This window comes from Rhinichthys klamathensis, unplaced genomic scaffold, assembly GCF_029890125.1.
Source record: "Rhinichthys klamathensis goyatoka isolate OS25496 unplaced genomic scaffold, OSU_Roscu_1.1 h1tg000656l_1, whole genome shotgun sequence".
Taxonomy (NCBI): Eukaryota; Metazoa; Chordata; class Actinopteri; order Cypriniformes; family Leuciscidae; genus Rhinichthys; species Rhinichthys klamathensis.
Window position 1 is genome coordinate 542,964 of NW_026607099.1, and position 23,498 is coordinate 566,461.

Below are 23,498 nucleotides of genomic sequence, written 5' to 3' on the forward strand. Positions count from 1 at the left end.
ATAAAAGCAAATATGTCTGTATATTAGGCATAGTATTATCTGCGAGAACTGTGTGATTGAAACTAGCAGAATTAGATGTAAGATCACGTCGGGGTCACCAAAAATATTGGTGTCCGACCTTATGTAGACCAATAACTGGGACACAACTGAGCCAAAGTATATATTTATCTGACTCCATGAAGTTGTTGTTAATATAATTATTTTTGTAACATTACTTTCTTTGAATCCAGAGGAAAATGCAAGCTTTATGTTAGCTTTTTAATCAAATATCATGTTGAGAATAGTAAATCAGAAATGTTATAGAAAGAAAGCAACTGAATCAGAGGTTTGAAGTTACATTTAGTAAAATATTACAGATACAGTAGAAGTAAATGTCCTCAGAATTAACATGGATTAGAGAATAGACAAAAGAAACAGTACATCTAACAAAAAAAGTGAGTCAAATTGACTTTATTCTTCATTAAAAGCCTTAAAAACACTTTTGCTTTCTCTACTTCTGACACAGTACAATTTCCATCAAGGTATCAGCTGTTTGTAACAGTCCTAAATTTACATATTAGGTCCTTTTACACCTAACAGGCACTATGATTACTTACACATCAAATTACTGGATGATCCCTAAACAATGTTTAAAAAAAAGAAGAAAATGGGTTTAAAAGAGTAAAGTACTAGGCAAAGGCAAGTATGCTGCTGCTGATGCTATTTATTGTTTTAATCTAGACATTTACTTGTGTAAAGCACCTGTAAGTCTTTACCTTTAGACAGAATCTGAAACACACAGTATCAAAATATGAATAATTTCTAACACACAAACCCTTTCATGTATGTGCAAATTTTAGTGGCATACAATGTCTGACAAAGTAATGCAGATTTGACCACATTTGAATTAAATTTTCAATTAACACGAACAGAGAGGATTCATAAACAGAATGTTATGTTTAAATGTTCTTCAGAAGCTGGACATTAGATACATGCGGTCAGTTGCTCTTGTCTTTTTGCAGGTGTACACCCACAATCCCACCAGCACCACAATGGAGACTATAAAGAGTCCTGAGAAGACCGCGGTGCCTGCATTGATATGAAGAGAACCACCATTTTCTGATGCTAAAGAAAGTAAGAATCGATTATATTAAAGATTATGATGCAGAATCATTTGAACTCATTATTATTTAAGACCTTACTAATATACCTGCTGCAGAATGCTGAGTTTGTCTAGCCACACGGAAGGGACCCTGCGTTATGTGATGCCTATCGGTTTCTTTGCTCACATCTCGTCTGCGTTTGCGTGTGGGTTCTCTGAGGCAGCCTTGGACGCATCTAGAGTTTGAACTTCCTTCCGCACACAGAATTACTGAGCAGGTAATGTACACCTGTCAGCAGAATTTGAGTGCATTGTAGTTAATGTTCATACTCAACAACATTTACAACATTACTATGTGATTCTGTAATAGCTACCTCATTGTAGCCTCCTGTGAACTTGAAAGCTTGGATCCCAAAGTCATACGTTCTTGCATCACTATGATAAACCTCAACTGTGCTATCCAAAATACACCTGTAAGAAAACAATGATCACATGACTTCTGAATAATTATACAGAGCAGTTAGGGTAGCAAAACAATATATTATTTCTGAATATTCAATCAATCATACACAAAGAGATTACATTAATTTTTTATCATAAATGTGTATTGTGTAATCTATGGAGAAATCTTGAATGAAATTCTCAAACAGTAGATCTTCAACTTCCTGCGGATTAAGTGATCTGAGAAACTTGACTATCACGGAAACCCTACTATTGCAAAGTATTCGGCAAGGATAAGCAGAATAAGCGATTAGCTATAATCCTTTAATCATATGAAAAACAATTATCCAGAAGTAAACAAAGGTATAAGTAAACAAGACAATACCGGACGAGGAACAGAACCAAACTCAGTACTTAAATACTAAGGATATAGCAATGAACTAAATAAGACAAAGCCGATAATTATAACCATAGAAACAAACCGGTAGATAATCAGAAACCAAGGAAACTGAAACTAAACAGAGCAGGGAAATAGGATATAAGGGAAACAAAACAGAACAAAATAAGAATCCAAAAACCATGACGGTACACCCTTTGGATAAATGAGGTTTCACTGTGGGCGGAGCTATACAGCGAAACACCAGAGATATGGAAAACCAAGACACTTTTCATGTCTGGTTAAGACAAAATCTTTTTTTCCCACAAAATAAAATTGATGTGGAACAGATATAGAAGAGAGATTTTACCACACTTTAGTGTAAGGATTTTAGCAGTCTCACCCATCTTTGATGATGTCATAAGAGAGAGCACTGTATGGGTTGGCATCTGGAGTGGCCCTGCAAGACTCCACAAAGAGCTGGACCTCAGGGAGAGCAGAATGGGCTGCAATGCCCATGTAGAGCACATCTATCAAATTTATCTCCAGCGGATATAGACTGGGATCCACTGGACTGCTAAAGTTATTGTCAGTAAAAATGTCAAATGTGTAACTAAATGTGCCAAAGCTGGATTCAGTAAAGATGAAGTCTGACTTCTTGTTGATGTAGTGGTTTGAAACACTGGCTACTTTGGGGTACTGGCAGGAGAAGCCGATTTTAACTTGATTGCGTCTGGTAATTACTTCATTGGGGTTCTCAAAAGAATTGATCTCGTTTTTGAAGACCATGAAGTCTCCGGAGTCCTGATTGGTCAAGAGGAAGCAGGTGTGTGAAAAGATCAGGCAGAAATAAAAAACAGAGATAAATATTATAAAGCTGACAGTTTTTTCAGAGGCTTTGTAAATGTTAGGACAAAATATTCTTAAAAAATGTTTTATGGACCATTATTAATTTTTGATATACATTGAGAGAAAACGTTCATAAAACAACGTTCTCGGAACATCCTTATGATGTAATTAAAAGTTGATGAATGTTTTTTTAATGTTAGGAGAAAACATTGTGCCAATAATGTTCATGGAACATCCATATGATGGTTTTCTTGTTTTTGATGAATGTTTTTATAATGTGAATATAAAATGTTCCTAGAACAAAATTATTGGAATATTATATATAACTGATTAATTAAATCTTGGGAGAAAACTTTTTTTTGGTGCCTTTAATCATTAGAAGGATCAGCTAAAAGGGAACGTTCTCAGAACTTGTTCAATAACGTTCTTCAGTAATTACAATATAATTAACTTATTAACTTAATTTATTCTCATAACTTTTTCAAAATGATAGAATGGAATGTCCCTCTAACGTTCACATAACCAAGAAGAGATGTTCTTAATACATTAAAAACTGGACGTTTTGAAGATATATATTTTGTAGCTGAGTAGCATAGCAAATATTCTATTTAAATTGGAGAACATAGACGCATAGAACGTATTTCTACCTCCATCGTGGTACCACAGGTGTCGAGGGACACCATGCCCAGGATATGGGTGTCATTGGAAGTAAGAGAGCAGGTAGGGTCTCTCAGTTGGAGCCAGTTTTGATCAATCCCCTTCATTGAGGCTTTGCTTATTGCAATGCTGATCCTGTTATCTTCACAGAAGACCTCTGCTTCACCTTGAGGGATATGATACATTTATTAATTGATCTAAAATGACAACAACAAGAATTGCAAGATATTATCAATGCACTAACAATGCTTTTAGAGGAAGAAAAATGTGAAAAGAATCCAACTCATAGTATCATTAAGTGTCACCGGCCCACCAGTGGGCCCAAATCCATTTCACTTTTTAAAACAGTAATATATGCTAACCCTAAACTAATCTTGACAAACTATATATCATTTGAAAGCTTACAATCCCTAGTTTCCATATTTGGTGATTGATTTTCCAAATGAATTACTCCTAAGGCGCGTTTAGACCTTTATTTTGAAATAGTGATGAACATGAAAAATCATGAAAGAAGGGTAGAAACCTCAGTTTGTTTTCATGCCAAGAGTTCAAAAGATAGCATCCATTCAATTATTTTAGAAAAAAAGGTCTGACATTTTTTTTAAATATAAAGAAAAAATTTATAGATTCACCATTTGTGATGTGGCAGGAAGCTATAACGCACATACTTGTTCTTTTTGGGGTTTCTTAGAGGTTGAATTCATATCAAAATCTGCCAAACTTCTCATATTACTTCTGAATAGGACGTCTACTTCATAAATTGTATGAAATTTGTGGAAATAATGGTTCATATCACTCAAAACACATATGGAAATGGAGGCGCCCTTATATGGGCAGTAATGGAGTCTGGTTGTCATCTAGTGAAAAAGTTTGGTACTGCACCCAAACAAAATCTTACTGAAAGCTAATTTTTTGAGATATCAACCTAAAATTTGAAACACAACTTGTTCCGATTTTTTACTTTTATTTTTTTTGCAGTTTTAGAGTCGCCCAGGTTTTGAAAATATATATTTTATATAAAATATGAACAATTAAATGATTTACATATGACTTTTTTTTCTGTTTCACTTTCTTAATTTTTTTCACTTCTACAAAAATCTGCCAAATGTCTTCTTTAAAACGAGACCAATCTTACGTCTATATTCCAAAGCATTCTTTAATTACAACCATTTAAGTTTGAAATGTGCATTTTCATGTATATTCAATAAAAGGGGGGTGACACTTAAAGGATTAATCTGTTTGAAAAGATACAGATACACAGTCACGCTGCTGTGAGCATGTACAGTAAGATTATTCTGCTGTTGCATGAATAGACACATAAATACCATAGCAGATCTAGGCAGGTGGAGCTGGGGGAGGTGGTTTCAGAGGTACTCTGATTGCCCGCTGTAGGACTAGCCTACAGCAAAGACTAAACCAGACTATTCAAATGTTGAGCAAGCAATCTCATTGGTTGCAAGATCAGCAGAGGCCAATCGTCGTGTGCCATGTAGTAAATATGATTCCAAGCAAAAATTAAAACTGTTAACAGTTGTTTATTTTTATAGTTTACAGGTTGTTTTTGTATTGTGAAATATCTAGTTCAGTCATGAAACTCTAGATGGTGCAGACTGCATGTAAAGGACATATCAGCCTGTACCATCTAGAGTTTCATGACTGAACTAGATATTTCACAATACAAAAACAACTGTTAACAGAATCGTTCATTAAGACATTTATGAAATCTTTTTTACCTGAGAGAACCCTCGATTTTGCCACAATGATCACAATGCACCTCATCTCTGACTGACTAATTATGGAGAGAAAGACGAATGACAGTTCAAGGAACAAATCATACTAATCTTGAATTCTAAGTGAGCTTATGAACAGACCTCATTTTACCTCTGAAGTGTCTCTGCAGTGAAACACACGGGTACATGATGATGCAGGTCAGATTCCTGTGGTGTCCATGTCAGCATTGCCTCTGTAACCCCTTGACTTGTATTCCTCAAGCTCTTTGACATATTCCATGGACCACTGACCTGGAAGTCTAAGATACTATACAATAGTGATTGAAAGATTAGATAACATTTACTCAAATGACAAGTACATGCAAAAACGGCTGGTTGGTTTATCTAGAGATACTAAGCATTTCAACAATTTCACTGCACATCTGATCAGGCCCGGTTCCAGAATCAAATCACTGAGGGTGCTTCTGAAGTTAGGGAGGTAAAGCACAGATATAATGTGTAAGCAACGACCCCTAAACACCACCACTACAACACAAATAGTAATGTAGCTACTGTGAGAGATTTACAAGTCATTACTTTTACAAATAGTTGGAACAACATTTCAAAAATATTGTGTGTTTTTTTGTTGTAAAAATTTAAATAATCTATTAGTCAGCACTTACATTACTTAATGCACATCTAGGCCTATGTATTTTTGGTAACACTTTAGCTTAGAGTCCAATTCTCACTATTTGCATCCATATTACTAGGATATTGGCTGTTTATTAGTACTTATAAAGCACATATTAATGGCTTATTCTGCATGACCATATTTTACATCCCTTAATTCTGCCCAATTCCTAAATTTAACAACCTTACTAACTATTAATAAGCAGTAATTAGGAGTTTGAGGCAAAAGTCATTGTTAATAGTGAGAATTGTGGCTGTATTTTTGAAATAGTTAACTTAAAAGTTAATAATTGCAATTTTAAGAGTAAATCCCGCATTTAAATGCATGTGCGTGGCCATTGGTCCTCTTAGCAGCATGAAATACAAAACCTTTATTCAAATAGAAATAGAAAACTCACTTGAGTTCTGCTGCACTCTAGCAAAAAAAGCCGTCTACACTGCACAGTAAATATCTTATTTACATTGTACTTTGTTTGTTATAATGATAGAATTCGCAAGTGAGCGAAACTCTACACTGAACATAACCTCTGATTGGCCATTGCGTTTAAAGTGCCCCTATTATGCTATTTTAAAGTTTCCTAATGTTGTTTTGGACAGGTTCAACAGGTTTACATGGGTCAAAGGTAAAAAAAACCTGTTTCATTTTCTCATAATATACATTTGCACATGATTCTCAAACGACTTGTCAGATGAATCAATCTCTCTAAATCCCTCCTTTCCGCGAACTACTCTGCTCTGCTCTGATTGGCACGACAGCTCAGTCTGTTGTGATTGGTTTACCGCGTACAGCGCGCGTCGAAAACAAAAAGCCCATTGCCATAACAATGCCAGCTGTCCTGAGGCTTCCTACACCGTAAACTAAACACTGTAACGAACAATGACGTCGATTTTACCATATCAATACGAGCGCGAGTCCGATGGTGAAACATTGAAAGAACTAGTTATTCAACCCGAACCTCCATCGCAAGGACGACTCGAGCAGGACATTTCTCAGTGATACACTACTCAGTTTGAGGTAAATTATGAGATGTTGCAACTGTAATTCCTCACCATCAGCATTAACAAGTGCATGTCCATCAACAAACCGATTATTTTACATGTACTTATTTATTTACAGAGTATTTTTCTAATTTATTGCGGTGAACATGTGGAAACTGTATCAATAACAGTGCATACATTAGCCGAGCTCTAGCGTGAATGACTGATGTAACATAAACGTTGGTAAAACAAATCTTGCTCCATGCTTAATCTTTCCTCAAAGTAGTGAGAACGACAGACAATCTGCATTAATAGACACAGTTTTCAAGAGCAAGCGGTTTGTGAATCCGGCATTTAACTCCGAGATTTGAGAAGCAGTCGTCATTAATGGATTATAGCAGGATTATAATGCAGTGGTATCGTGGTAAAGATGAATTTTAACCAGTGATTCTTCATATGCTCGCCCTTGGGCAGTGAAAATAAACTGGCTTTACCGTCACATTGTAGAGCACAGCGTCTTCTCGACACGATGCTGTCCAGCGTCCACAGGAATCAGCTGCAGTGTTTGAGGTTCAAGTTTTCCCTGGTGTCTGCGCGCGCAATACGTGGGCGGGCAATATGCTAATGTTTCATCTTGACGTCAAGAACGAAACGGCTAATGACTCGTTTGAAAAACGATTAATTTTTTATTGACTCAGAGTCGACTCTTACTTTTGAAAGACAATAACTTTATATACGGTGGACTTTCAGATTTAAAACTTTGCCGGATGTTTTCATTCACTTAGAGCTATGTTACACACCACATGAAAGGTCATTTTCAAAAATCCATAATAGGGGCACTTTAAGAGCTCAACAGATATGTCTGTGATTGGCTACATTGCTCAGCGCTGCAAAAACATATTGTAAATAGAAACCTCCAATGCTCTCCAGAGCACAAACACAAATAAGCACTGGAGTGTTTGCCAAATCTGTTTCGCCAATATGAGATTATTTCAGTATCAACTGAGGCTGAGGGTGCTCTTGCTTTTTTTTGAGGGTGTTTAGCACCCTATAGTACCTCCGCAGAACCGGGCCTGCATCTGATAGATCTTCAGAATTTATACAAAAATTGCATATGTTAGTAGAGTGAAATTTGGACCTGTTCAGGAAAGTTGTGGCAGAATTTTTTTTTGTTAAATTTTTGGACAATGCATATTTCCGACCTGTTGCCCGAGCTCTGGGCACGGAGGGTGATAATGTGATCACGTCCCACAGCTGCATGTTGTACATCTCCATGTAAGGGAGTTGGTGTCAGTAAACTTGGCCTGTTCACCCCTGGTACACAACTGTGGACTGGTGTTAGGACTACAAAACAGTGGAAACAGGGTAGAATGACTTAAATGCACAGAACTACAGTGAGTTGAAGCAACACAATACATGCAAACTACTGCTAAAGCCTTATTCATACAGTACTAGTCTTTGACAGCAAATGAAACGTGTTCTATTAGTTTGTATTTTGTCACATGTTTCTAATCCAGCAGTGCCCACTAAAAGAGTTTTGTTGGCTCCGGAAGTTTTTTTCCCCATTCAAATCTCCTATAGGGATTTTAAAAAGTCATTATTAAAGCATTATCAGCCATGAACATGAACTTTACAAACTTTGATTTGAAGCCAAAAAAAGTATTTGAAAATCGGACAAAAATACAAAAGTATAAGGCTGTGTACTTATGTCTTTAGTGATGGTGAGAACTACAATCCCATGATGCACTGCGAACAGCATAATCGACTTAAAAACAATGGAGAAATATAAAACTACTCATTTAAAGTGTTAATATATATATTTAAAAACAATATATTTTAAGTTTATTACTAAATATTTACATGTACCAATATTTAAGTATTTTGAGATCATAAGGAGATTAACTTGATTATGTCATTCGCAGTGCTTTGTGGGAGTGGGCGGGGCTAAAGAGCTCTTTTGGTGCTTTTCTCTTGTCGCGGTGCTCTGATTGGTGGGAGTTTCTGCACAGCATCATGGGTAATGTAGTATTTCCACCATAAATTCTGCTGTTAAACAGTTTGTTAAAAAATCAATCTCCCTATGGAGAAAATGAATAGAGTTCTTACTTCTGGAACCCGATTTTTGCACTCTATTATGTAATGCTGTTAATAGAGAAACATAATTTTATATCACTTCATGTCATTCAAAAGCCATATGATTTTTTAAAAAATATATATTCTTCACCAGAACTCAAAAGAAAATATTTTCAAGGATGTTCAGCTGTCCATACAGTAAAATTCAAAACAATACTAGACCCTTTTGATTATCATTCTATGGACAAAAAACCCCTAATTTTAGCCTAATTTTAAAAGTGTGATGGGAACACTTGAAGCCTTTATGTATAACGTATTATAAAAGTGTTCTTAATGTACGTTATAATGCTTTATGCGTAGTCAAAGTTAAAATGCATTGTAATATTAGCAGATTTGCAGGTTACATCTGAAATTAGTTGATTGATGTTTTAACACATTATACTTTCTAAAGTTGTAACAGTGAATAGATTACAACTGTGATTACAATTATTCATGAGATCATACCAGAGATGTTCACAAGTCTTTAAGCTAGAGTCCGAGTCAAGTCTGGAGTCTTTAGTCACGAGTGCGAGTCGAGTCTTAAGGTCGTTTCATGCCTTACAAACCTAAAAAATCCTATTTTTATTCTAGTTGTATTATATAAACAAAGTATATGATATTTATATTATCTGTTTTGTTTGTAATAAAGGTCCTACGATGTAAAGGATAATGTAAATCCAGCTTGTTACTTTATAATCCATTACAATGTGTAAATCAATTGTCCAGGCAACTGTCATGAAACAGAACGACACAAATAGGTAAAGTTGCAATAATGTTTATTGATGCACTCAGGAACAGACACGGCATGGTAAGTGAAGAGTTAGTAGACAATTAGGGTCGAATTGGTTTTGAAGATTGGAAATCCGGAAGACAGGCTGAGAGATCCGATGATGCGGGTGAGAATACGAAGCAGGTAGGATGAACTAGTGGTATGAGAGAGTCAGTAATGCCGAGTTCAGACTGCACGATTTTAGCCCCGATTTTGGCTCGCCGACAGGTTTTGAGAAATCGCCGACAAATGCCCGAAATCACAGGCAAATCGGTGCTCGTTCACGCGAGTGACAATCACGCAGTGTGAATGAGCAAAGACGCGATCTGAGAGAATCGCCGACGAGTCGCCGACGCCCGTGAGATATTTGGCATGCTAAATATCTGGACCTGTCGGCGATTCACAATCCTGCTGTGTGAATGTGTTCTGACTGAAAACTACATCGGCGATGACCGACAGCCAACGAGAGAGCAAGATACAGGGAGGAGGAGGAGGAGTTATAGACCAGAATATCAGTATTTTAATAGATAGGCCTATATTTACAATAATATCAAACAGAAACAAAGCACAAACATTTGCATGACCAGCAGCAACAGCAGGACATTTGCAAAATTATTTATTTACCCCCAACTCTCTTTGCAAAACACAGTCCTTGCTCCCCTCGTCTTCCCAACCATTTCCTGCATAAACTGTTTTTTTTCTTCTTCATTTTCGCTACAAATCAGTGCACAGACAATTTGCAGGTTATCATTTTTTAATAACAAATTCAGTGTCGCGCGAGAACTCCGGTCTCACGCACGCGTGATCTTCCGTTATTTCCTGTCACTTCTCGCGTTTGTTTGGTTGTGAAGCGTAGTTTGCGGACCAGGCAGAAGTTGTCGGCGATTCTTTCTTTTGTAAAGTCATGCAGTGTGAAACCTCCTGTCGCCGATCCATCGTGCAGTGTGAACACAGCAGCAACTGAATGTTACCCCAGATAGTCATGCAGTGTGAAAACAACAGTGACCCGATTATTTTGAAAATCGTGCAGTCTGAACTCGGCATTAGTCGACTGAGTATCAACGAGACCTGACAACTGAGTGAGAGAACTGGTGGTGTATTTAAACAGTGAGTGATTGAACCGGAGATTGGCAACAGGTGATGAAGACAGGTGCAGATGATTAGGACTCAGGGGATGCGGAACGAGTGGGCGGAGTGTATAGGTCTGGTGCTGACGCTGCTGTACCCGTGACAGCAACAAGACATTTTGTCATTTTTAATACAATCGCTAAGTGGACGCAAGATGGTGCCTGTCAGTTTGCTATAAAGCGGCATTGTTATTGACGACAGTCATCATCATAAAATATCAATCCTCCGAATTTTTAAGTCAATAGAAAACTGTACGCATACTGATTGCGATACGTTTAAATATGCGCTTTAAAGGTGCAATGTGTAAAATTTTTGAGTATCTATTAACAGAAATGCAATATGACATCCATAACTATGTTTTCAGTGGTGTATAAAGAACTTACTTAATAAACCGTAATGTTTTTATTACCTTAGAATGAGACATTTATATCTACATAACCGCGGGCACCCCCTTCTATGAAGGTCGACATATTGTGACGTCATGTTTCTACCGTAGCCGACAGCGAACACACACACACAGCGCTACAGAGCGCGTTTCGTCACTACCTTGAAAGAGAAGCCGGCGAAAGCTAGAAGCTAGCCATAAACACCGTGAGTAGTGACTTTTCCCTTGTCAGTGGTGTAAAATATGTAGTTGGATTGTTTCATGTAACTTAGTTCTTCTCCCTCGCTGTGTTATGGCTTTGCTATGCTTTTCTCTTGTCGCGGTGCTCTGATTGGTGGGAGTTTCTGCACAGCATCATGGGTAATGTAGTATTTCCACCATAAATTCTGCTGTTAAACAGTTTGTTAAAAAATCAATCTCCCTATGGAGAAAATGAATAGAGTTCTTACTTCTGGAACCCGATTTTTGCACTCTATTATGAAATGCTGTTAATAGAGAAACGTAATTTTATATCACTTCATGTCATTCAAAAGCCATATGATTTTTAAAAAAATATATATTCTTCACCAGAACTCAAAAGAAAATATTTTCAAGGATGTTCAGCTGTCCATACAGTGAAATTCAAAACAATACTAGACCCTTTTGATTATCATTCTATGGACAAAAAACCCCTAATTTTAGCCTAATTTTAAAAGTGTGATGGGAACACCATACTTGAAGCCTTTATGTATAACGTCTTATAAAAGTGTTCTTAATGTACGTTATAATGCTTTATATATGCGTAGTCAAAGTTAAAATGCATTGTAATATTAGCAGATTTGCAGGTTACATCTGAAATTAGTTGATTGTCATGTTTTAACACATTATACTTTCTAAAGTTGTAACAGTGAATAGATTACAACTGTGATTACAATTATTCATGAGATCATACCAGAGAGGTTCACAAGTCTTTAAGCTAGAGTCCGAGTCAAGTCTGGAGTCTTTAGTCACGAGTGCGAGTCGAGTCTTAAGGTCGTTTCATGCCTTACAAACCTAAAAAATCCTATTTTTATTCTAGTTGTATTATATAAACAAAGTATATGATATTTATATTATCTGTTTTGTTTGTAATAAAGGTCCTACGATGTAAAGGATAATGTAAATCCAGCTCGTTACTTTATAATCCATTACAATGTGTAAATCAATTGTCCAGGCAACAAGACATTTAGTCATTTTTAATACAATCGCTAAGTGGACGCAAGATGGTGCCTGTCAGTTTGCTATAAAGCGGCATTATTATAGACGACAGTCATCATCATAAAATATCAATCCTCCGAATTTTTAAGTCAATAGAAAACTGTACGCATACTGATTGCGATACGTTTAAATATGCGCTTTAAAGGTGCAATGTGTAAAAATTTTGAGTATCTATTAACAGAAATGCAATATGACATCCATAACTATGTGTTCAGTGGTGTATAAAGAACTTACTTAATAAACCGTAATGTTTTTATTACCTTAGAATGAGGCATTTATATCTACATAGGCGCGGGAATCCCCTTCTATGAAGGTCGACATATTGTGACGTCATGTTTCTACCGTAGCCGACAGCGAACACACACACACAGCGCTACAGAGCGCGTTTCGTCACTACCTTGAAAGAGAAGCCGCATCAACAATCAGCTGATTACTATTATTATATTATATATTAAGACCCTTGATCCTCACCTGACAATGGCTTTGTAAACTTTATCCATGATGTGGTTTATAATGGACTGTGGTACAGAAACAGTGACAATGTTAGACACTCTTGGTTTACGCTGGCTATTCTCTGCTGTCTCAGACGACGATATGTTTGTCCCGTTTTAGCCACCGTAGCTTCTTCGAAAGGGAGGGGTGAGCAGTGGGCTGAGCCCTTATGCAAACTCGCAACCGAACCGCTAGATGTCGCTAAAAACTTTCATTATGACATTTCGGAGTTTACGCGCAATACTCGGACATACATGATCAAATTCTATAGGCTTGTTCGATTTGAAGCAGCGCTACACAGTGACCGCGAGAGCGATTGGAGAGCCGACGCTCCATAGGCTGTTGAATCGCTCTGGCGGTACTTTGATGTCACACACCGATCGGTGTTAAGGGTCCGAACTACCACGACACGTAGGGAAATATATGTGACGCAGATTACTATTCAAATAAAACACAAATTCTTTCTTTATGATATCAGTAGTTAACAATAAAAGACTTGAGTTGTTTTTAAAATGTTCACGAGTCCTTGTCGAGTTGATAAAATGCGACTCGAGTGCGACTCAAATCCGAGTCACTTACTCGAGTGCCCATCTCATAATAGAACAGATTAAACTGACTGAACTACCTGTGCATAAACAGCTTTAATGCACAACTTCCAGCCAATCAGAATCGAGTATTTAGAGAAACCATGGAATAAGGCTTTAATTAAAGTGTCACCAGTGTGGTTTCTAGAACTGAAAAAGTGATGTAAATATGTTTTAAAGAATATACTTCTTTTTTTTAAGTAAAAAAAAAAAAGTATAAATATATATATATATATATATATATATACATATATAATATATATATTATCAGGTTTAAATTGACAAAAAAAAAAATGTTTCTTTTTCCAATTCTGAATCCTTATCCAGTTAATCACAAACAACTGGAAGTGTAAATGCATTGTTTAAGAGTGGAAACCTTGAAAAACATTCAGCTCTTAAAACTTCTGGTATCTTGATACGTAATTTGTAGAGTGTGTCACTTTCTGGCTTTCGACATGTGTTGTGGAAAATGGGGGATGGGATTAAAAAAGGTTGAGAACCCACTGATCTACATTATTCTCACTCACTTTCAACTCCAAACTGCAGAGGCACTTGACTGAGTGGAGTTGAGTCAGGGTTGGCGGTCTGATTATAAGGATTTCTGACAGAGGAGATCCCGTTCTCTTTTGTCAAAGTGATGTTTGATACAGGATAGTCCTCCAATGTGAACTCAAAAACATGCAGTCCCAAGTCCAATGTACCAGTACTGCTCAGAGTGCACGAGTCCTAGACAAAAAAATAATAGCACCGTTTGTGCATTGAAATGTAACATTTAAATTGTAAAACTGTCAATTTTTTTTTTTTTAAAGCGTCGAACATGGAAAAAAATAAACTAAACTATAAGACATTGGAAATATGATTTGTAGCGCCCTGGGCAGCAAGTCTGTTAATGGTCAGTCACGGCTGATCACGCATCACACAAATATTGAACAGTATCAGTATTATGTTATTTACTGATGTGGGTAAATGTTAAAGATTAAGTTTATTCATAGATAACATGGTCTACATTCCTGTCAAGATGTTGAAGCATTTTAACTGATACACCAGATAAAAGATTAGCTAAAATAGGTCACAGGTCTGTTCTTATGGTGTTTTATTTTTTATTTGGCATAGACTTTAGTCAGGTTAGACGCCATATTGAATTTAACAGATGAGTGAGGCTGTGAGGGATAGATGTAGTCTTTACAATGGCACGCACTGTATGAAACGTCTTTCAGAAAAATACTTTCAGTTGTACTTTTTAAAGTACTATCTATCTATCTATCTATCTATCTATCTATCTATCTATCTATCTATCTATCTATCTATCTATCTATCTATCTATCTATCTATCTATCTATCTATCGTAATAATGTATGATTTGCAAAACTGAAAACTGCTGCTTAGATGAGAGAATCAAAGTGTATGTGCGTTGTGCACACGCTACATTGATTATGGTCAAGCATGCGCCCTTAAAATAGCATAATGAACAACGCGCAACGCGCCACTGACTTTAGACTAGGTTTTTTCTGGTCAGTGGCGCATTTGTTTTATAGAACAGCAAAATAGCATGAGGGAAAGTTTGCGCCGGAACACGCCTCCTCTTTGCGCTGAACCGCCCCGGGGAGCGCAAGTGTATTTCTTAGTTAACCGACGTGTGTCTGTGGAGGGAAAAGCCCGCTTTGCGCGGGTGCAAAATAGGAATGATACATGCGTCAGTGTACAAAGTCATTTGCGCCGAGTGCAAGATAGGGCCCACTGGGTGAATTTTAAACGGCGTTTTTGCGTGAGGGGACGCTATTTGTTGGGATGATCCAAATGAAAGAATTCTGAATCCCTCAATGAAGGGGACTTCCACAAGTTAACTTTTAAGAAGAATAATTCAAGCTGTTTTGTTTTGTTTGTGATATTTTACAGACATTTTTGTCATACATTTCATATAAAAATTTCCTAGGTAGAAATGTGTTTAATAATAGATGCATTAGGTAAATGTGACTAAATGCCGGGTCCAAAAAAGAGACTGTCAAGTTGAGAGCAGAGAGGGAATACACGCACACACACACACACACACATATAACGCATATTTTAAAAACTTCATTATAAAGTCTACATTTATTTGCAACAATTATTAACAGCAATAATAAGAAGTTCATGTTGTAAGAAGGGATAACGGGCTGATGGACACTGCACTGCGGGTGAAGATAATGAGAAAATGGCATTGTGTTTCATTGCTCCCTTCGCCCAGTGAGTTTCAAACGGCTCCTCCATTATGACATGCAGGCCCTGCTCCCTGCAAAGTTCCCACATCAAGGGCTCTTCCCTTCGGAGTGAGTAGGGCACTTCCGATTGAAATTCGCCCACTGTATTCTGTCCCTCACAGTTTTGTTTTTATTCCTGTCAAAATTAAATATGGCGCTACCCTGGCCAAGGTCTATTAACATGAAGCATACAGAAATACTGGCAACAACAGTTATGGATGTTTGTAATCTATGGAAGCTTGTTTCCGCCACAGAATGAAAAATAAAAAAGGTAATTGCGACTTTTTATCTCACAATTCTGACTTTTTTTCTCAGAATTGCGAGATATAAAGTCAGAATTGCGAGATATAAAATCGCAATTGCGTGAAATAAAGTCGGAAATTGCGAGATATAAAGTCAGAATTTATTGATATAAAGTCGCAATTGCGTGTTGTAAAGTCAGAATTGCGTGAAATAAAGTTGCAATTGCGTATTATAAAGTCAGAATTGCGAGATATAAAGTCAGAATTGATTGATATAAAGACGAAATTGCGTGTTGTAAAGTCAGAATTGTGAGATATAAAATATTCTGAGGGGACAAAAGTTAGTCTATTTTCCCCCTTAGAATTGGCCTGATAACTCGCAATTGCGAGTTTATTTCTCACAATTCTGAGAAAAGATGTCAGAATTTCAAGATATAAACTCGCAATTTTTTGTTATAAAGTCAGAATTGCGAGATGTAAACTCGCAATTGTGAGAAAAAAAGTCAGAATTGTGAGATAAAAAGTCGCAATTCTGTCTTTTTTTCTCGCAATTGCGACTTTATTTCTAATAATAGGCTTTATGCCGAGCGTCACGTGACCCAAGCCGGAAAACAGATCACATCGCTTCCGATTCAGGTCTTTTGTATGTGCTTCATGAAATTTTTTGCGATTTTACTCAAGATAACTTAAAAGGAGCAAGCAAAAATGAGCATAACCAATGTCCCTCGCATGTGGAGATTGATATTTAAAAGTTTTTTCATTTTTCTTCTTCACACTAACGTTTAGATATTTAAACAGCATAAAACACCGATAACAAAGTGAACTTAGTAGGTTAGCTGATTACCTTAAAAATCCATAGATATCGTAGTTAGTTCTTACGGCCGTTAACACTTTCTCTGACAAGCGGATGCAATGAGACCCGTTTTCCGGTTTGGTCACGTGACGCTCGGCATAAAGCCTATTAACTTTATTATAATTATATCTCGCAATTGCGACTTTATTTCTCAGAATTGCGACTTTATATCTCGCAATTGCGACTTTTATTTCTCACAATTCTGACTTCATATCTCGCAATTGTGAGATAAAAAGTCGCAATTATTATTTTTTTTATTTTCTATTCAGTGGCGGAAACAAGCTTCCATAGTAATCTATACTATACAGCATTTAATGAAATTGTAATATTTTTATATTCAACATTTCTGTCATCCACAGGACTGAAATCAGCTTATTTACATTGCCAAGGTGCATTTGCCTGCATAATCTGTATCTGAACTTGTCATGGGAGTGTATCATTCGAAACTGTTACCTCATCAAGATTTATGTTTGGGAGTTGATGGCAAGATGAGCACATGCATCTCACATTATCTCCATCTGGGTCATGGGCCAGCAGGTGAAGATGCTGAAAACAGTTCTGAGGAACCCTGAGGAAAGACCATTATCAAGACGAAACTATTTTCTTGATTGTTGAAGTGACAACGGTGAAATATATTGTACAGTTTGGCAGTCACAAACATATTTGATCTTCAGGTTAGCAGTAGACCACTCAGAATCAAGTATTCCAGAAAGCTGTAGGACAAATTAATAGATAAATTGTATTTTAAAACCACAAACCTTATGTTCGGTATTGTTGCAGAAACAGGGGACCGGTTTGCAGTCTTAGTGTCTGAACGTAGTCTTGTGTCAACAAGACTATGAAGTGTCCATTCACGGACATCACGAACATTATTTGCCCAGCAGCAACCAGAGTCACTAAAGAGAGTTTTAATAATAAAATGGTCCATTATATATATATATATATATATATATATATATATATATATATTATACATAAAGTTAGAGTATCACATGTGCATTTATACTTTGCTTAGGCAAAGGGCAAATATTAAAATACTGATGGCAATGTTTATGAATCCTTTGAGTTTGATACAATAATAATTCACTGAAATTAATGGGTGGAGTTTATTGTATTTATAATTAATGACATTCATTTTCTCTGACCCTTCTGTATCTCATTACAAAATAATTAATTATAACAAAAATATACCTGTTAAGTGTCACCCCCCTTTTTTTGAATATACATGAAAATGCACATTTCAAACTTAAATGGTTGTAATTCAAGAATGCTTTGGAAAATAGACGTAAGATTGGTCTTGTTTTAAAGAAGACATTTGGCAGATTTTTGTAAAAGTGAAATAAATTAAGAAAGTGAAACAGAAAACAGATCACTACCAGACTCCATTACTGCCCATACAAGGGCGCCTCCATTTCCATATGTGTTTTGAGTGATATAAACCATTATTTCCACAATTTTCATACAATTTATGAAGTAGAGATCCTATTCAGAAGTAGTATGGGAAGTTTGGCAGATATTGATATGAATTCAACCTCTAAGAAACACATACAAAGAACATGCATGTGCGTTATAGCTCGCTGCCACATCACAAATGGTGAATTTATTATTTTTTTCTTTATATTTCAAACATTTTCAGACCTTTTTTTCTAAAATAATTGAATGGATGCTATCTTTTGAACTCTTGCCATGAAAACAAACTGAGGTTTCTACCATTTTTTCATGATTTTTCCAACGCATTCTCATCCTTTGGCGTCATATAGGTGACGCCATATGACATTTCGTCGAAATCTTACGCACATGGCATCCTTTAGCGTCAATATAACACGCACTGTTATGGGTTTAGGTCTGGGGTAGGGTACGGTTATGACGCCTTGGGATCTGCGTCTCATATTCACGCTAAACGATGCCATGTGCGTAAGATTTCAACGAAATGTCCAAAGCGTCACATGTATGACGCCAAAGGATGAGAACGGGCTGGATTTTTCATGTTCATTGCTATTTCAAAATAAAGGTCTGAACACGCCTTAGGAGTATGAAAATATTCTTGTTACAAATTGATAGATTATGGCTCCTCTGTAATTTATTTTGAATATCAGTCACCAAATATGGAAACTAGAGAATATGTAAGCTTTCAAATGATATATAGTTTGTCAATATTACTTAAGGTTTTTACTAAGATATTATTGTTTTAAAAATATAATGGCATTTAAGTTAAAGGGGTCTTTCTCATGTAAAAGTGTCACAGTGTCTGGTTGTGTTCCCTTGTTTGTCACTAGAGGTCCTCATTATCACGGTGTCTTTCACTATTGACTTCAATTCCCAGCATTCTGTCTGTCACTGTCACTCATCAGTTCATTGCACACAGCTGTTCCCCGTCATCATTGTTCCCAGCTGTTCATTGTTAGTCTTGTTAGATATGTGTATATATGCCCTGTCTGTGTTAGTATGTGTACGGATTCGTTGTTATTTGTCACTACACTTCTGGTCTGTGTTCTAGCCTGTTTCTTGTTTTGTTTATTGTGTTTGGATTGCTAAAATGGACTTTGAACCCTGCCTGGATGACTATGAATTGGATTGCCCTTATAATAAATATGCTGCATTTGGATCTTCCTGTTTTCCCGTGTGTTCCCGTGACAAAAAGAGGCTAGCTGGTAAAAGCTGTGCGTGTAAACCAATTCTAGCGGTTGCGGTCTCTAGCATTGTTGTTAGTGTGCCCGCCTCCAGTGCTGGAGTCCCGGGTTCGAGGCCTGCACTGAGTGGGGCGAGTAGGACCTGAGGGGTTACGTTGTTGCCGTGATGGGAGTGAGGTTTCGGGGGGTGAGTGTAACAGTAAGTGTAAAAACCCCTTGGTCTTGAGCCACCACTGCAATGGCCTCATGTACAGAAGGCCAAAAGGAATCACGTTGGACGGAGCTGCCATGAAACCCAACAGTTTCTGAAATGGGTTCACAGTGACGGCTTGGCCTAACTTGATTCTGCCTACGGCTAAAGGAATGGACTCAATTTGAGCAGGAGACAGTTGTGCCTGCATCGTAATCGAGTCCCACACTAGTCCTAGAAAAAATGTCCTCTGTTGATAAGTTGAATCATTAATTGAATGGTGGAGCTTGCCCTCTTTAACAATGCAGTTAAACTAAATGTACGAAGCTGAAATAACCTCAACATTAGCAACAACAGTGAAATAAGAGCGCATGATTTATCGGTCAATCAGAAAGAGCATTTTATTTACCATGTTAACTCGTACCCCACTTTTCTGTTCATACTGTTTTAATCCCTCATTTCTATTATCAGACCTCTGACTTACCCTTACACTTACCCTTACTTTGCTTTTGCCCTTCTCAAAAAAACATTCAAATTATCTTACGTGGACTTACGTTTCAAAATTAGGAACAAAATAATTGCTCTTGGCATCTGGGCTAGCTATGTATGCATAATCGTGTTTATTGTCTTCATGTTTCATCAGTCAAAACATCTCGGTCGGCATGTTATATTATATCTGATATCCATAAAGGGATTTCCTGGAACGTCATAAGTTTAATACTTCTATGAATCTCACTTGTGGACTTTCTGGGCAGGGGCGCTCTCCAGCTATTAGTATGAAAGAAACAGAAATTACATGAAAGTGTTTAATGCTCCATCTTGCTAACATTGCCTCATTTTGGGTAAAAATAGAAAAATAATACTAAGGTACTTTGTAACGTAGTAAATTTAGTGTTTTTTCTTACTTGAGTCATATTATTATTCTGTACTTCTACTTAAGTAAAACACATTTTAGTACCCTTTCCTAATTGTTGATGAACGATACTTAACTGTAAGTTGATTTTAGTTACAATAATGTTTAAGATCACCACACTGAATTTTTTTTATAAATTACATTCCTGAAAAGATCTTATATAATTAGGAAAATTCCTGAAATGTCAAAATAAAAATAATTGACATATGATTGTTCAATACTTGAAGAGGGTCTGGGGTCACATAGACCCTAAACAGAACATGAGGGCTTATTGAAATGTCTGAAAACATTACATTCAGTAAGTATATTATCTTAAAACGTATTAAGTACTCTTAGTAAAAGTATGCAAAAGTCTACTTTTTGACTATTATTCTATAGATCTTACCTCAGAGTGAAGGGCTCGTCGCCAGTGACATTGGTGGTCATGTGACGCTCATACTGGCACCAGAGGATCTGACCCGAACGGTCCTGATCCGTCACCTCAGGCTCTGAGAGTGTGAGAATGCCACAGTCGCCACTATCACAGGCCCATGCGACTTGAGGATCACAGGGCAGTTTACCAGACTCTCTGTAGTAAAAGTGCATCTGCCAGGAACACATACAACAGATATCTTTTTTTAACAACTGCAAATAAGCCATGCAATATATTGTAAAGAATGCTTTCAAAGACTGGACCCCATTGACTTTCACTTTATGAAAAAAAAAAAAAAAAAACATTTTCACAGTAAAGAGAATCATACAAGTTTGGAATTAAATGAGGGTGAGTTCTCCGTAAAATAACAAAAAAAAAAAAAAAAAATGTCATTACCATAGCCTGTTAACTGTCAGTGTCCCAGAAGCGAAAACTGTGAAAACTCTTTACTCTAACTTTTTTACATTTTAATTTTTTAGAAGCTGCTTTCACTTCTGCAATAGTCTGCTGCATGTCTTTTTTAAAAATAACCAACCTTAATATGTATTCTAAAACATTCATGAATAACAACCATTTCAGTTCAAATCTATGCTCAAAAAGGGGGGTGACAGTTAACAGATTAAAGAGATATGAATGTATTAACGTGGACTTACCTCCACTGTTCCACCTGGATATCTGTTTCCAGGCATGAAGGTCATCGATCCCCCATAGAAACTGATGGCTCGACCCACAGAAATGGTCAAGCTGATCAGCAGCAGTAGCGCAGCATGTGCCATAGTGTTTGATGAAATGACACTGCGGTAATGCAGTAAACACAGATGACTACATGGACTACAGTTTGACTGGTTCTGCCAGCTGAAAACAAGCACATGAAGAATGTTTCCGATAGTTTCTGTGAAATCCAAAATACACGGATATCAGCTTTCAGTTGTTGTTTCCTTGTGTGCATGTGTGTGTGTGTATCGTGTAAATGATACTGATTAACATGGACAACATATACCTTCCAAGAAATTGAAACAGTTAGTGATATACCAGATAGGTGAGAGCTTGTCAACCGATGTTATAACTGAAAAAATGAATACAGGTCAGGTTTGGGTCACGACTAACCATATCATCAATTATTCAAATTCATTTGTCACTTGGTAGAAGCAGCCAAATTAGATGCCAACAGGACCAGAACGATCTAATCTACATGTAAAATATGACTAAGTAATGGTAATGTGTGGTATAAGGAAAACAAATGGGATGCTTTAACCCTCTGATTCTCTTCAGTGACCAAAAATATTTTGTTCATGACCAAAAAAAAACTAAACTTGATGACTTCTGATAGCACCTGTTTGTTGTTCTGTATCTGTTATTGTGTCTGTTATTCTGAGCTTGACTCTAATGAGAACCGGATCTTAATCTGAATCAGAGATTAAGATCAGAGGCGATGAAGAAGACTTGAGACTGTGAATAACCAGTGGCAACAAAGAAGACTTGAGATTGGTCTGGACCACCAGAGGAGGAAGAGGTTCACGGGTGGGGAAGTGGCTCTGCTGATTCCCAGTCTATCAACCACTCTTCGTCATCCAGGTCCATGTTTGTCTGTTTAAGCCCTGTGGTTCAAACAGGTGCATGGTAAGAATGAATCAAATGAATTACCTTCCTCACACAGGGATGCTCTTTTATACACTGGTGGATACACAATGCTGTCGACACTAAGCGTCTCCATGATTGACAGATAAATGAGCCAATGGAAACCACCGTCAACCTGCTGAAAGCGAAAGTACAGAAGCGTATTGCATTCACTTGAAGAAAAAAATCTACTCTGTTTTTCTGAATTAATGAGTTAATTATCTCAGAATTACGAGATAATTTTTAATGGAAAAAAAGTTTTTGCTCTGTTTTTCTGAATTAACGAGTTAATTATCTCAGAATTACAAGATCATTTTTCATGGATTTTTTATTTTTTTGCTTTGTTTTTATGAATTAACGAGTTAATTATCTCAGAATTATGAGATAATTTTTCATGGAAAATTTGTTTTGCTCTGTTTTTCTGAATTAATGAATTATCTCAAAAAAACCTTTTTTTCCATTAAAAATTATCTCGTAATTCTGAGATAATTAACTCATTAATTCAGAAAAACAGAGTAGATTTTTTTCGTCAAGTGAATGCAATACGCTTCCGTACGATAGTAACACAAAAGGGAAAGAAAAAAATAACACAATTAATAAGGGACGTGACTATACCATTTAAGACAAAAAAGTACAAATCAGCCACAATGAGGAAAAGCTCATATCAATAAAGAGGTTCATTAAAATTAAAATTCTTTTTAAAAAATTGTATTGTAAAAATTGTAGGAACAAATGAATCATAATTATTTGCATAAATATTATTAGTACCACACGTCGGTTCCCTCAAAGTTAAAAATAGATATTTTTTTAATTACAATTGAACAAAAGTAGGCTATATTTGATTGATTTTACTGGGGAAAAAGTTACATTTGAGGTGGCCACTTATGCCCTGGAGGAATATGAATGTATGAATGAGA

The 23,498-nt window shown here is 36.6% G+C and overlaps 1 protein-coding gene across 1 annotated transcript; it reads right to left on the minus strand.

The window, feature by feature from the left end:
* Positions 1 to 319: 319 nt before the first annotated feature.
* Positions 320 to 21,771, minus strand: LOC130076499 (zona pellucida sperm-binding protein 2-like). Its single transcript, XM_056241595.1, has 13 exons — positions 21,618 to 21,771; positions 20,938 to 21,137; positions 17,578 to 17,715; positions 17,273 to 17,387; positions 14,015 to 14,213; positions 7,984 to 8,125; positions 5,286 to 5,441; positions 5,138 to 5,193; positions 3,395 to 3,570; positions 2,302 to 2,702; positions 1,456 to 1,552; positions 1,190 to 1,370; positions 320 to 1,104 (listed from the first exon to the last, which is right to left on the minus strand). Exons 1-13 carry the CDS (start codon positions 21,738 to 21,740, stop codon positions 950 to 952), a joined length of 2,139 nt encoding a protein of 712 aa, XP_056097570.1. The 5' UTR covers positions 21,741 to 21,771; the 3' UTR covers positions 320 to 949.
* Positions 21,772 to 23,498: the final 1,727 nt, after the last annotated feature.